Source organism: Ranitomeya variabilis, chromosome 4 (genome assembly GCF_051348905.1).
Source record: "Ranitomeya variabilis isolate aRanVar5 chromosome 4, aRanVar5.hap1, whole genome shotgun sequence".
Classification (NCBI taxonomy): Eukaryota; Metazoa; Chordata; class Amphibia; order Anura; family Dendrobatidae; genus Ranitomeya; species Ranitomeya variabilis.
Window position 1 is genome coordinate 133,290,754 of NC_135235.1, and position 13,319 is coordinate 133,304,072.

General features: G+C 43.9%; 1 protein-coding gene across 1 annotated transcript in view; it reads right to left on the minus strand.

The window, feature by feature from the left end:
• LOC143770048 (uncharacterized) overlaps positions 1-13,319 on the minus strand; it is a 30,480-nt gene continuing 17,161 nt past the window's right edge. Inside the window, exons 9-11 of the mRNA XM_077259276.1 lie at positions 4,914-4,967; positions 1,496-1,546; positions 1-137 (exon numbers count right to left, since the gene is read on the minus strand). Coding sequence (XP_077115391.1) covers positions 119-137; positions 1,496-1,546; positions 4,914-4,967 — 124 coding nt within the window. The 3' untranslated portion in view covers positions 1-118. The remainder of the gene's footprint in view (positions 138-1,495; positions 1,547-4,913; positions 4,968-13,319) is intronic.

Sequence of the window (13,319 nt, forward strand, 5' to 3'; positions counted from 1 at the left end):
GTGGTGGTGGTTGCTGCCAGGTGGAACAGGCTGGTGGTGTAGGTGGTCGCTGCCAGGTGGAACAGGCTGGTGGTGGTGGTCGCTGCCAGATGGAATAAGGTTGGTGTTGTTTTCGATGTTAAACAGAGGATTCATAGCTATATAGAATGGAGATATAACAAATAATGTTAAAGCGTATTTGTGAAACCCCAGGAGTTTGGTTGTCACAGTGGTATCGCCTTCCTCACGGGGAGGGCGATGCCATGCTTGAAAGCGATGAAAATCCCTTTAACAGGTAACATGTACACACAACACTGTTCTGACTTCAGGCCAGAAGGGGGAGCTCTAGACCCGGTTTCAGGGGAGCTTCTCTATGTACATTCTGGCTGGGGGAGGAGTTAGTTAGTCTATCAGAGAGGAGTAAGGAGTGAGGAGTGGAAAGCTGGGGCCGTGCAGACATGAGGTTCTGCAGTTCCTGGAAAGAGAAGAGAGAGACAGAGCAGATTGTAAGACACTGTGAGGGGAGAAGGAGCAAAGGAGAGGAAAGAAACTGGGAGTGGAGCTACGAGAGGGCTCACTCCAGAATCAGAGCAAGAAACCGGAAGCCTGAATTCCGAGGTTGTGGGGGCAACTGTATGCCCCACAGCAGAAACCGGCGGGCAGGAGATTTCAAATCGCTTGTCCACCATTACATCCGAAGGCACATCAGCATATAGAGCCCAGAGTCGCCGCAAGTAGGGACACCTGTAAAAAGGCTTGAGCTGCCTGCCATACGGATATTGTCCTACTAATAGGACAGAGAGAAAGTGGTGACCTTGTGTGAGGCCTTAGGCAGCAAGGGACTACAACACAGCGCAGTAAGGAAGGCTTCCAACCCCACTGCATATTTTAAGGCATATATAGTCCCTTTTTTTCGGTACAGCAATAAAGCGCAGCAAAAACACAGCAAAACCTGCTTTATGTAAGTTGCTTCTTTACTGTCAAGAAAGCAGGTTTTGCCTGTGGAAAAAAACACTGAAAAAACACAACATGTGCACATAGCCTAATGCTAAAAATTGGTTACTTCACCAAGAGTATGTGCATGTAACTTTGTTTAAGGGCTTTTTTTAAGCAAATCGTCTCCAAAATTCACATCAAAAAATTATTTCAGGAACTCTTGGAAAGCAATTCTAGGTCATTTGTATAAAAAATCCACTTTGTTAATATGAGGAGGATTTTTTTTTCTGTGAAGAGGTTTAGACAAACACCTGGTGAAAAGAAATAAATTACATGTCATTTCTTTGAACAGGATCCAAAAGGAAACCTCTCCAAACATGGCACCGTCCAATCAGAAGGCAGCACAGAAGCTTCATGTAAAAAAAACCTCTTCCAAAACCTCTTAATAATCAGGTGTATAAGATGCGTGAGCGGTAACAATAATTGGCCGCTGTCTGTGCTGTCAGATATATACAGTAGTGAGGAATCATCTGTATCATTATGTCATCTAGAAGGTTTGCTCAGTAATCTCTGCTCTTACATGATCAGGGTGGTGGTCTTCTTCCCCTTCTCATTGTCGTTGGTCTCGTCCCTACAGGACATGAAACATAGATCATCTCATGTAAATGTGCAAGTAACAGTGCAGATTAGGATCAATATTCACAGTGAAAATATACAATAAAATCATACTTTATTAGATATGCAGTAAAAAGAGCAATACCGAACACCAACACACAACTCAACCAAAAAATGTCCCGTGTGCCGGGTAGTGGCCCTAATGGAAAACTACTAGTGTAACATCTGACAATGTGGGGTCCCAAACTGACCCTATTACATATCCTACCTAGCCGCGGAGGTTGGCACCCTAGAAAACGCAAATGACGCCCCGGCTAAAACACTGGCCCCAATAATTCTTAATGGGCCCAAACAATCTTTTCCATATGGGAACAGGTCACAGTTCAGCCAAATTACAGAAGGATCATATTAGGACACAGGTATATTACCCACACAAGCCGACATATGCCGATAGTCACACATCAGTTTTTTGCCATCAGGCACAATCCGTCGAATGTTGAAACAAACTGATCCATCTCAGATTGTGAAAAACTGATGCAACGAATCAGTTTTTTCGACGGATCCGACTAGCTGATGCAGCTAATTGGATCCCCAAAAAATTGGAGTATGGTCAGTTTAAAAAAACGGAATCCGTTGCCGGATTCCGTGATTTGACGGATCCGACGTCATAGGGTTCCATTGTAGCAAATGCCGGACACCGCAGGAGACAAAAAATTTAACTTTGTACGTTTTTTCCCGTCACCAGATCAACAATTTTTGTCAATGGATGAAACGTGGGGCCATCCGGCGCAAACTGTCGCTAATACAAGTCTTTTTAGCAAATCTATGGGAAAAAAACAGATCCAGCGACATCATTCACCGGATCCGTTCTTTTACAAAATTCTCTGGATTGAGCCTGATGGCAAAAAACTGATCTATGAAAGCAGCCTAGCATGGCTTCATATCCTCATCATCAGCAAATAAAAAGTTAAACTACCGTAGATTTTTTGTGGAAATCCAAACAGTATAGAGCAAGTTCTCACATACGGCATTAATAATTAATGTAGCCTAAATGACATCGCCCAAATCTGTGCTAAACATAGTGTAACCAGATCATTCAACGTTTCAACGGTTTCCCCTCCGGCATCAGACACCAAAGGACTTGGCTCATTTCAATGGCTTTCAGTAACCACAGGTCCAATGGAGTGTGGACCCCCCAATGGAAGCACATATGAAAGAATATATCCTCCAGAGCTGACTGGCCCCATAGGAAGATTTTTTCCCACAGCTGTGAAGCTCTGCTCCTTACGTGTGTCCAGGACTGGATGTGGCGAGCCCCCTTACCCCCAGAGACGGAGGGTCTCTCCCTAATATCCCACCCAGGGAGGCTGAATACCATACCAAAATAATATTTCATGCTCACCGCGGCTGGAAGTGACGTAACCTAAGATGGCTACACGGTCCACTCGGGAACGCATCGGGTTAGTGCACTTGCATGACCGGAAGTGACAACAATATGGCTGCACGTGTCAAGGCTGCCAGAAATTGCATAAATGAACCTCGCTACACATTACTCTCTGGACGTATCGGGTAGAACACAATACGGAGATAAATTGTGCGAGTGCGGTCATAATAGATATCAATAAAATGGCCACGCTCCACACTGAAATACATACTGCCTACAACACTTTTAGCAATAAGTGTGAATATAACACCTAGGTGTGAATACAACAGTGTTAGGTGTGAATATAGCAGGGCTAGGTGTGAATATAGCAGGGCTAGGTGTGAATATAGCAGGGCTAGGTGTGAATATAGCAGGGCTAGGTGTGAATATAGCAGGGCTAGGTGTGAATATAACAGGGCTAGGTGTGAATATAACAGGGCTAGGTGTGAATATAACAGGGCTAGGTGTGAATATAACAGGGCTAGGTGTGAATATAACAGGGCTAGGTGTGAATATAACAGGGCTAGGTGTGAATATAACAGGGCTAGGTGTGAATATAACAGGGCTAGGTGTGAATATAACAGGGCTAGGTGTGAATATAACAGGGCTAGGTGTGAATATAACAGGGCTAGGTGTGAATATAACAGGGCTAGGTGTGAATATAACAGGGCTAGGTGTGACTATAACAGGGCTAGGTGTGACTATAACAGGGCTAGGTGTGAATATAGCAGGGCTAGGTGTGAATATAGCAGGGCTAGGTGTGAATATAGCAGGGCTAGGTGTGAATATAGCAGGGCTAGGTGTGAATATAGCAGGGCTAGGTGTGACTATAACAGGGCTAGGTATGACTATAACAGGGCTAGGTGTGACTATAACAGGGCTAGGTGTGACTATAACAGGGCTAGGTGTGAATATAACGGCTAGGTGTGAATATAACAGCGCTAGGTGTGAATATAACAGCTCTAGGTGTGAATATAACAGGGCTAGGTGTGAATATAACAGGGCTAGGTGTGAATATAACAGGGCTAGGTGTGAATATAACAGGGCTAGGTGTGAATATAACAGGGCTAGGTGTGAATATAACAGGGCTAGGTGTGAATATAACAGGGCTAGGTGTGAATATAACAGGGCTAGGTGTGAATATAACAGGGCTAGGTGTGAATATAACAGGGCTAGGTGTGAATATAACAGGGCTAGGTGTGAATATAGCAGCGCTAGGTGTGAATATAACAGGGCTAGGTGTGAATATAACCGGGCTAGGTGTGACTATAACAGGGCTAGGTGTGAATATAACAGGGCTAGGTGTGAATATAGCAGCGCTAGGTGTGAATATAGCAGCGCTAGGTGTGAATATAACCGGGCTAGGTGTGACTATAACCGGGCTAGGTGTGACTATAACAGGGCTAGGTGTGAATATAACAGGGCTAGGTGTGAATATAACAGCGCTAGGTGTGACTATAATGGCGCTTGGTGTGAATTCCTTGGGCTATGTGCACATGTTGTGGATTTGATGATGTGGATCTGCAGCTGTTTTCCATGCATTGTAAAGTACCATGTAAACATATGGAAAACAAAATCCGCAGGACACATGCTGCGGAAAAAAACATGCAGAAGTGCAGCGGTGTTTTTTCCGCTGCATGTCAATTCTTTGTGTGGATTCTGCAGCGGTTTACACCTGCTCCTCAATAGGAATCCCCAGTGCGGTTTACCTGCAGATTTTGCAAAAACAGTGCGGAAAAATCCGCACACTAATCCGCAACGTGTGCACATAGCCTTATATGTTATTATTAAGCGGAGCCACTAGTCAGCCCGGTGTGTGGTGGCAAAACTACTGCTGGATAACGGGGGAGTAATAGAAAGCACTGGAGCAATGGGTGCAAGCAATGAATATCAGGAGCACTACAAATACTGTACGATGTCACATAATATTACGGTATATTTCCAGGAATAACATACTTACTGGATGGTTTCTCTGAATGGACTGAACAGTCTTTCTGTGATTTTGTGGATCCTTCTGTTGTAAAAGAAAAGTAATGACAAAGTTTCACAGCAGCAAATGTATGACAGCGACCTCAGACACTCAATGATCCGACAACGGTGACATATGGGAGAGATCGCAATGTTCAGGGTGCAGTGTGCCTGCAGGGGGCGCCACTATCTAATAGCAGCTTCCTCTCTCTGCAGCGTCTTTCATCAGCTCAGGATGATGGAGGGTTAATAATGTGTTTTTTTACTGATCCTTTAATTTTTCATACAGTCTAAGAACCGAATTTATCAAAGTAGTTTAACCAGAATTCTGAGATAAATTGTAAAATGTTGGCACAACTTGGAGTTGCCTTAATATTTTCATCTTTTGGTGTTTCCACATCACTTTCTCCCAGCTCCGCCAACATGGTGGCCGCCACTGGTCAGATGCCCCTGATTCATGAAGAGGCAGACACTACTTCATGGACTAGGAGCCTCTGACGCCACCACGACCCGCATCAAGACCAGCGAGAAAATCACCGGTCTTCATGTATCGGAGCCTTAGTTTTTCTTTCATAGTAAAACTCTTATCCAGTTTTTTCTTCTGCTTTTAAAGTTAAATGTTTCTTAACCCCTTCACCCCAAAGCCTGTTTTCACCTAAGTGACACGGCCAATTTTTACAATTCTGACCACTGTCACTTTATGAGGTCATAACTCTGAAACGCTTCAACGGATCCTGGTGATTCTGAGATTGTTTTCTCGTGACATATTGTACTTTATGATAGTGGTAAAACTTCTTCGATATGACTTGCATTTATTTGTGAAAAAAACAGAAATTTGTCGAAAATTATGAAAATTTAGCAATTTTCAAATTTTTCGTTTTTATGCCCTTAAATTAGAGAGTTATATCACATAATATAGTTAATAAACAACATTTCCCACATGTCTGCTTTACATCAGCACAATTTTGGAAACATAATTTTTTTTTGTTAGGGAGTTATAAGGGTTAAAAGTTGACCAGCGATTTCTCATTTTTGCAACAAAATTTGCAAAACCATTTTTTTTACGGACCACCTCACACTTGAAGTGACTTTGAGGGGTCTATATGACAGAAAATGTCCAAAAGTGACACCATTCTAAAAACTGCACCCCTCAAGGTACTCTAAACCACATTCAAAAAGTTTATTAACCCTTCAGGTGCTTCACAGGAATTTTTGGAATGTTTAAAAAAAATTGAATATTTAACTTTTTTTTCACAAAATTTTTACTTCAGATCCAATTTGTTTTATTTTACCAAGGGTAACAGGAGAAATTGGACCAAAAAAGTCGTTGTACAATTTGTCCTGAGTACGCCGATACCCCACATGTTGGGGTAAACCATTGATTGGGCACATGGCAGAGCTCGGAAGGGAAGGAGCGCCATTTGACTTTTCAATGCAAGATTTGCTGGAATTGAGATCGGAGCCCATGTCGCGATTGGAGAGCCCCTGACGTGCCTAAACAGTGGAAACCCCCACAAGTGACACCATTTTGGAAAGTAGACCCTCTAAGGAACTAATCTAGATGTGTGGTGAGCACTTTGAACCTCCAAGTGCTTCACAGAAGTTTATAATGTAGAGCCGTAAAAAAAATTAATATTAATTTTCACAAAAAATGATTTTTTGCCCCAAATTTTTTATTTTCCCAAGGGTAGCAGGATAAATTGGACCCCAAAAGTTGTTGTGCAATTTGTCCTGAGTACGCTGATACCCCATATGTGGGGGTAAACCACTGTTTGGGCGCATGGCAGAGCTCGGAAGGGAAGGAGCGCCATTTGACTTTTCAATGCAAAATTGGCTGGAATTGAGATCGGAACCCATGTCGTGTTTGGAGAGCCCCTGACGTGCCTAAACAGTGGAAACCCCCACAAGTGACACCATTTTGGAAAGAAGACCCCCTAAGGAACTTATCTAGATGTGTGGTGAGCACTTTGAACCTCCAAGTGCTTCACAGAAGTTTATAATGTAGAGCCGTAAAAAAAAATTAATATTAATTTTCACAAAAAATGATCTTTTTGCCCCAAATTTTTTATTTTCCCAAGGGTAGCAGGATAAATTGGATGCCAAAAGTTGTTGTGCAATTTGTCCTGAGTACGCTGATACTTCATATATGGGGATAAACCACTGTTTGGGCGCATGGCAGAGCTCGGAAGGGAAGGAGCGCCATTTGACTTTTCAATGCAAAATTGGCTGGAATTGAGATCGGAACCCATGTCGTGTTTGGAGAGCCCCTGACGTGCCTAAACAGTGGAAACCCCCACAAGTGACACCATTTTGGAAAGAAGACCCCCTAAGGAACTTATCTAGATGTGTGGTGAGCACTTTGAACCTCCAAGTGCTTCACAGAAGTTTATAATGTAGAGCCGTAAAAAAAAATTAATATTAATTTTCACAAAAAATGATCTTTTTGCCCCAAATTTTTTATTTTCCCAAGGGTAGCAGGATAAATTGGATGCCAAAAGTTGTTGTGCAATTTGTCCTGAGTACGCTGATACTTCATATATGGGGATAAACCACTGTTTGGGCGCATGGCAGAGCTCGGAAGGGAAGGAGCGCCATTTGACTTTTCAATGCAAAATTGGCTGGAATTGAGATCGGAACCCATGTCGTGTTTGGAGAGCCCCTGACGTGCCTAAACAGTGGAAACCCCCACAAGTGACACCATTTTGGAAAGAAGACCCCCTAAGGAACTTATTTAGATGTGTGGTGAGCACTTTTAACCCCCAGTTGTTTCACTAAAGTTTAGAATGTAGCGCTGTGAAAATCAAAAAATCATTTTTTCTTTCCACAAAATGATGTTTTAGCCCGCAATTTTTTTTCCCCCAAGGGTAACAGGAGAAATTGGACCACAAAAGTTATTGTCCAATTTGTCCTGAGTACGCTGATACCCCATACATTGGGGGGAACCACTGTTTGGGCGCACGGCAGAGCTCGGAAGGGAAGGAGCGCTGTTTGAAATGCAGACTTAGATGGATTGGTCTGCAGGTGTCATGTTGCATTTGCAGAGCCCCTGATGTACCTAAACAGTAGAAACCCCCCACAAGTGACCCCATATTGGAAACTAGACCCCCCACGGAACTTATCTAGATGTGTTGTGAGAACTTTGAACCAACAAGTGTTTCACTACAGTTTATCACGCAGAGCCATGAAAATAAAAAATTTTTTTTTTTCCACGAAAATTATATTTTAGCCCCCACATTTTTATTTTCCCAAGGGTAACAGGAGAAATTGGACAACAAAAGTTGTTGTCCAATTTGTCCTGAGTACGCTGATACTTCATATATGGGGATAAACCACTGTTTGGGCGCACGGCAGAGCTCGGAAGGGAAGGAGCGCCGTTTGAAATGCAGACTTAGATGGATTGGTCTGCAGGTGTCATGTTGCATTTGCAGAGCCCCTGATGTACCTAAACAGTAGAAACCCCCCACAAGTGACCCCATATTGGAAACTAGACCCCCCACGGAACTTATCTAGATGTGTTGTGAGAACTTTGAACCCCCAAGTGCTTCACTACAGTTTATAACGCAGAGCCGCGAAAATAAAAAATATATTTTTTTCCACGAAAATTATATTTTAGCCCCCATGTTTTTATTTTTCCAAGGATAAGGCTGGTTTCACACTTGCGTTTTTTTAAAAAACGCATGTGTGAAAAAACGCATGTAATCGCGGTAAAACGCATGCGTTTTTTTAGACGCATGCGTTTTTATAGAAAAACACAAGAAAACAAGAAAAAAACAAAAAACCCTAACCCTACCCCTAACCCTACCCCTACCCCTAACCTGAAATACGTGGCACTGAAATACGTGGCACTGAAATACGTTTATATACGTATATACGTATATACGTATATAAGTGCCACGATATTTCAGTGGCCACGTATATAAGTGCCACGTATATAAGTGCCACGTATATAAGTGCCACGTATATAAGTGCCACGTATATAAGTGCCACGTATTTCATGTACATGCCACGATATTTAAGTGCCACGTATTTAAGTGCCACGTATTTAAGTGCCACGTATTTAAGTGCCACGTATTTAAGTGCCACGTATTTAAGTGCCACGTATTTAAGTGCCACGTATTTCACGTAAATGCCACGATATTTCAGTGCCACGTATTTCACTGAAATACCGTGGCACTTAAATACGTGGCACTGAAATATCGTGGCACTGAAATATCGTGGCACTGAAATATCGTGGCACTGAAATATTGTGGCACTGAAATACGTGGCACTGAAATACGTGGCACTGAAATACGTGGCACTGAAATACGTGGCACTGAAATACGTGGCACTATGACTGTCAGAAAATGTTCATTAAACGGTTAGGGATGAGTTTAGGGGTAGGGTTAGGGTTTGGATCCCTTTATCACCTTGATGGTGGTGGGTGACTTTTCAGTGTGTTCTGTTTTTTTTCTATAAAAACGCATGCGTTTTTAACGCAAACAAACGCGTTGAGATCGGACGCCATGTCGCGTTTGGAAAGCCCCTGATGTGCCTAAACAGTGAAAACTCCCCAATTCTAACTGAAACCCTAACCCCAACCCTAACCCTAGTCCTAACCCTAGCGCTACTTTCACACTAGCGTTTTTTTGCATACGTCGCAATGCGTCGTTTTGGCGAAAAAACGCATCCTGCAAAGTCATCTGCAGGATGCGTTTTTTCCCCATAGACTAACATTAGCGACGTATTGACACACGTCGCAAGCGTCGTGCGACGGTTGCGTCGTGTTGTGGCGGACAGCCGGCAGCAACAAACGTTACATGTAACTTTTTTTGTGCCGACGGTCCACCATTTCCGACCGCGCATGCGCGGCTGGAACTCCGCCCCCACCTCCCCGCACCTCACAATGGGGCAGCGGATGCGTGGAAAAACAGCATCCGCTGCCCCCGTTGTGCGGCGCTTGCACAGTATGCGTCGGTATGTCGGGCCGACGCAGCGCGACGGCCCCGTACCGATGCTAGTGTGAAAGTAGCCTAACGGGAAAATGGAAATAAATATATTTTTTAAAATTTTATTATTTTTCCTAACTAAGGGGGTGATGAAGGGGGATTTGATTTACTTTTATAGCGTTTTTTGGGCGGATTTTTATGGTTGGCAGCCATCACACACTAAAAGACGCTTTTTATTGCAAACAATAGTTTTTGCATCACCACATTTTGAGAGCTATAATTTTTCCATATTTTGGTCCACAGAGTCATGTGAGATCTTGTTTTTTGCGGGACGAGTTGACGTTTTTGCTGGTACCATTTTCGGGTACATGACATTTTTTGATCGCTTTTTATTCCGATTTTTGGGAGGCGGAATGAACAAAAACCAGCAATTCCTGAAATTCTTTTAGGGGGGGCGTTTATACCGTTCCGCGTTTGGTAAAAAGGATAAAGCAGTTTTATTCTTCGGGTCAGTACGATTACAGCGATACCTCATTTATATCATTTTTTTATGTTTTGGCGCTTTTACACAATAAAAACTATTTTATATAAAAAAATAATTGTTTTTGCATCGCTTTATTCTGAGAGCTATAACTTTTTTATTTTTCTGCTGATGATGCTGTATGGCGGCTTTTTTTTTGCGGGACAAGATGACGTTTTCAGCGGTACCATGGTTATTTATATCCGTCTTTTTGATCGCGTGTTATTCCACTTTTTGTTTGGCGGTATGAGAATAAAGCGTTGTTTTTTGCCTCGTTTTTTTTTTTTTTTTTTTACGGTGTTCACTGAAGGGGTTAACTAGTGATATAGTTTTATAGGTGGGGTTGTTACGGACGCGGCGATACTAAATATGTGTACTTTTATTGTGTGGTGTTTTTTTTATTTAGATAAAGAAATGTATTTATGGGAATATATTTTTTTTTTTTTTCTTTATTTAGGAATTTTTTTTTTTTTTTTTTTTACACATTTGGAAAAATTTTTTTTTTACTTTTTTACTTTGTCCCAGGAGGGGACATCACAGATCGGTGATCAGACCGTGTGCATAGCACTCGGTCTGATCACCGATGTGACAGGCACGTAACAGAGGCTTGCCGGCGCCTGCTATGAGGATTCTCAGCAGACGCCGGCAAGCAGGGTCATCTTATGACCCGGAAGGAGTCCCGCGGCCATCTTGGATCCGGGGACTCCTTCCAGGTCACCGGAGCAGCGCGATCTCATCGCGCTGCTCCGGTGGGAGAGCGCAGGGAGCCCCCGTCCCTGCGCGATCCCCCTCTATGCCGCTGTCACTATTGACAGCGGCATCAGAGGGGTTAAATGCCCGCGATCGGCGACAGCGCCGATCGTGGGCATTGCTGCGGGGTGTCAGCTGTCATATACAGCTGACACCCGCACCCGATCACCGCGGCGCTCAGCGCGAGACCGCGGTGATCGGGGCGCCGTACTAGTACTGCGGCTGGCACTAATGCAGTGCCGGCAGCGCCGTACTAGTACGGCGCATGTCACGAAGGGGTTAAAGATAAAATTAGTCAGGTCATTAAGGGGTGTAACGCACTTAAGGCAGCTGAGTAATGCAGAAAACAGAAAAATCCAGCTCACAGATTAAGGCCGGTTTCACACGTCAGTGTCAGTGTACGTGAGGTGACAGTTTCCTCACGTACCAGAGCCACTGACACACGTAGACCCATAAAAATCAATGCATCTGTGCAGATGTCATTGATTTTTTGCGGACCGTGTCTCCGTGTGCCAAACACGGAGACATGTCAGTGTTCGTGGGAGCGCACGTATTACACGGACCCATTAAAGTCAATGGGTCCGTGTAAAACACGTACCTCACACGGACCTTCTCCGTTTGCAGTCCGTGTGGCGTGCAGGAGACAGCGCTACAGTAAGCGCTGTCCCCCCCACTGGTGCTGAATCCGCGATTCATATGTTCCCTGCAGCAGCGTTTGCTGCAGAGAAAATATGAATAATAGTGTTTAAAATAAAGATCTATGTGTCCGCCGCCCTCCCACCCCCTGTGCGCCCCCCCCCCCCGCTGTTCTGAAAATACTCACCCGCCTCCCTCGCTGTGTTCTGTGCTGGCCGCCCCTTCTACTGTATGCGGTCACATGGGGCCGACGATTAGAGTCATGAATATGTGGCTCCACCTCCCATAGGGGTGGAGCCGCCTATTCATGACTGTAAATGAGCGGCCCCACGTGACCGCATACAGTAGAAGCCGCGGCCAGACCAGGAAGCAGCGACAGCCAACGAGGGAGCGGGTGAGTATTTTCAGAACAGCGGGGGGGGCGCACAGGGGGTGGGAGGGCGGCGGACACATAGATCTTTATTTTAAACACTATTATTCATATTTTCTCTGCAGCAAACGCTGCTGCAGGGAACATATGAATTGCGGATTCAGCACCAGATGCTGGTAGTACGCGTGGTACCTAGCACGGTGCGTGTGGTACCCAGTGGGCACACGGGCGGCACACGTGTGCCACACTGATGTTCACCAGAAACGCAGGGGCACACGGACACGGATAATTCCGGTACCGATTGTTTCCGGTACCGGAATTATCTGGACGTGTGGGACAGCCCTAAGTCCAAGAAAGTGCATTTCATTATCCAAGGTACATGATGCAAAGATTGAAATTGTGTTCACAAAAAAGTGAGTACAGGCCTCCTTTGAGGTGTTTCGAGCAACATGCGCTCTTTGTCAAGATGAGTAATGCGCCCCCTGTGGTGACTTGGGGCATAAGTTCAAAATCTACAATAAAAAAGTGACATTTTGGTTTTCTTTCAGCTTTAATATTACAATTTACAGACGGGATGATAATGATTTTAGGGAATTATTTTCTATTTCATCTGCACCTGTGTTTACATGTGAGGTCTAAATGCAGAGAAATAGAAGTGGCACTCACCCCAATGTTGCTGTGAATCAAAGTCCTTTATTCATATTATGCTATAATGGACATAATACGGAGTGGCGGCTGGTCTGGTAGAGGAAAAGGTGCAGGGGAGAGAAAAGGACAACGGCCGTTTCGCGCTTGTGCGCTTCCACGGGTCCAGGTGCATGAATTAAAAACGTCATATCCTATATAGGAAACTAGACGACTAAATACATACAGGTGAGTGATAAAAACAAAGCTAATTATAAACACCAAATAACACGTATAAGCGTCTTAAATATTTTTCATAAAAAGTCACATTTACCGGACAATAGCTTTACAAAGGGAATATATAATTTTTTTACAAAAAAATGGTCATATCAAGCTTGTCATTCAGTCCGATAGGTCCCTGTGCGTTGGTCTCCATAATCCACCTAGCTTCGCATTGAAGTAGCAGTTTTTTGCGATCCCCCCCATTAAGCGGGGTATTAACTGTTTCAAGACCAGCAAATCGTAGAACATTTGGGTTTGCATTATGTATCTCCCGCATATGTTTAATGAATC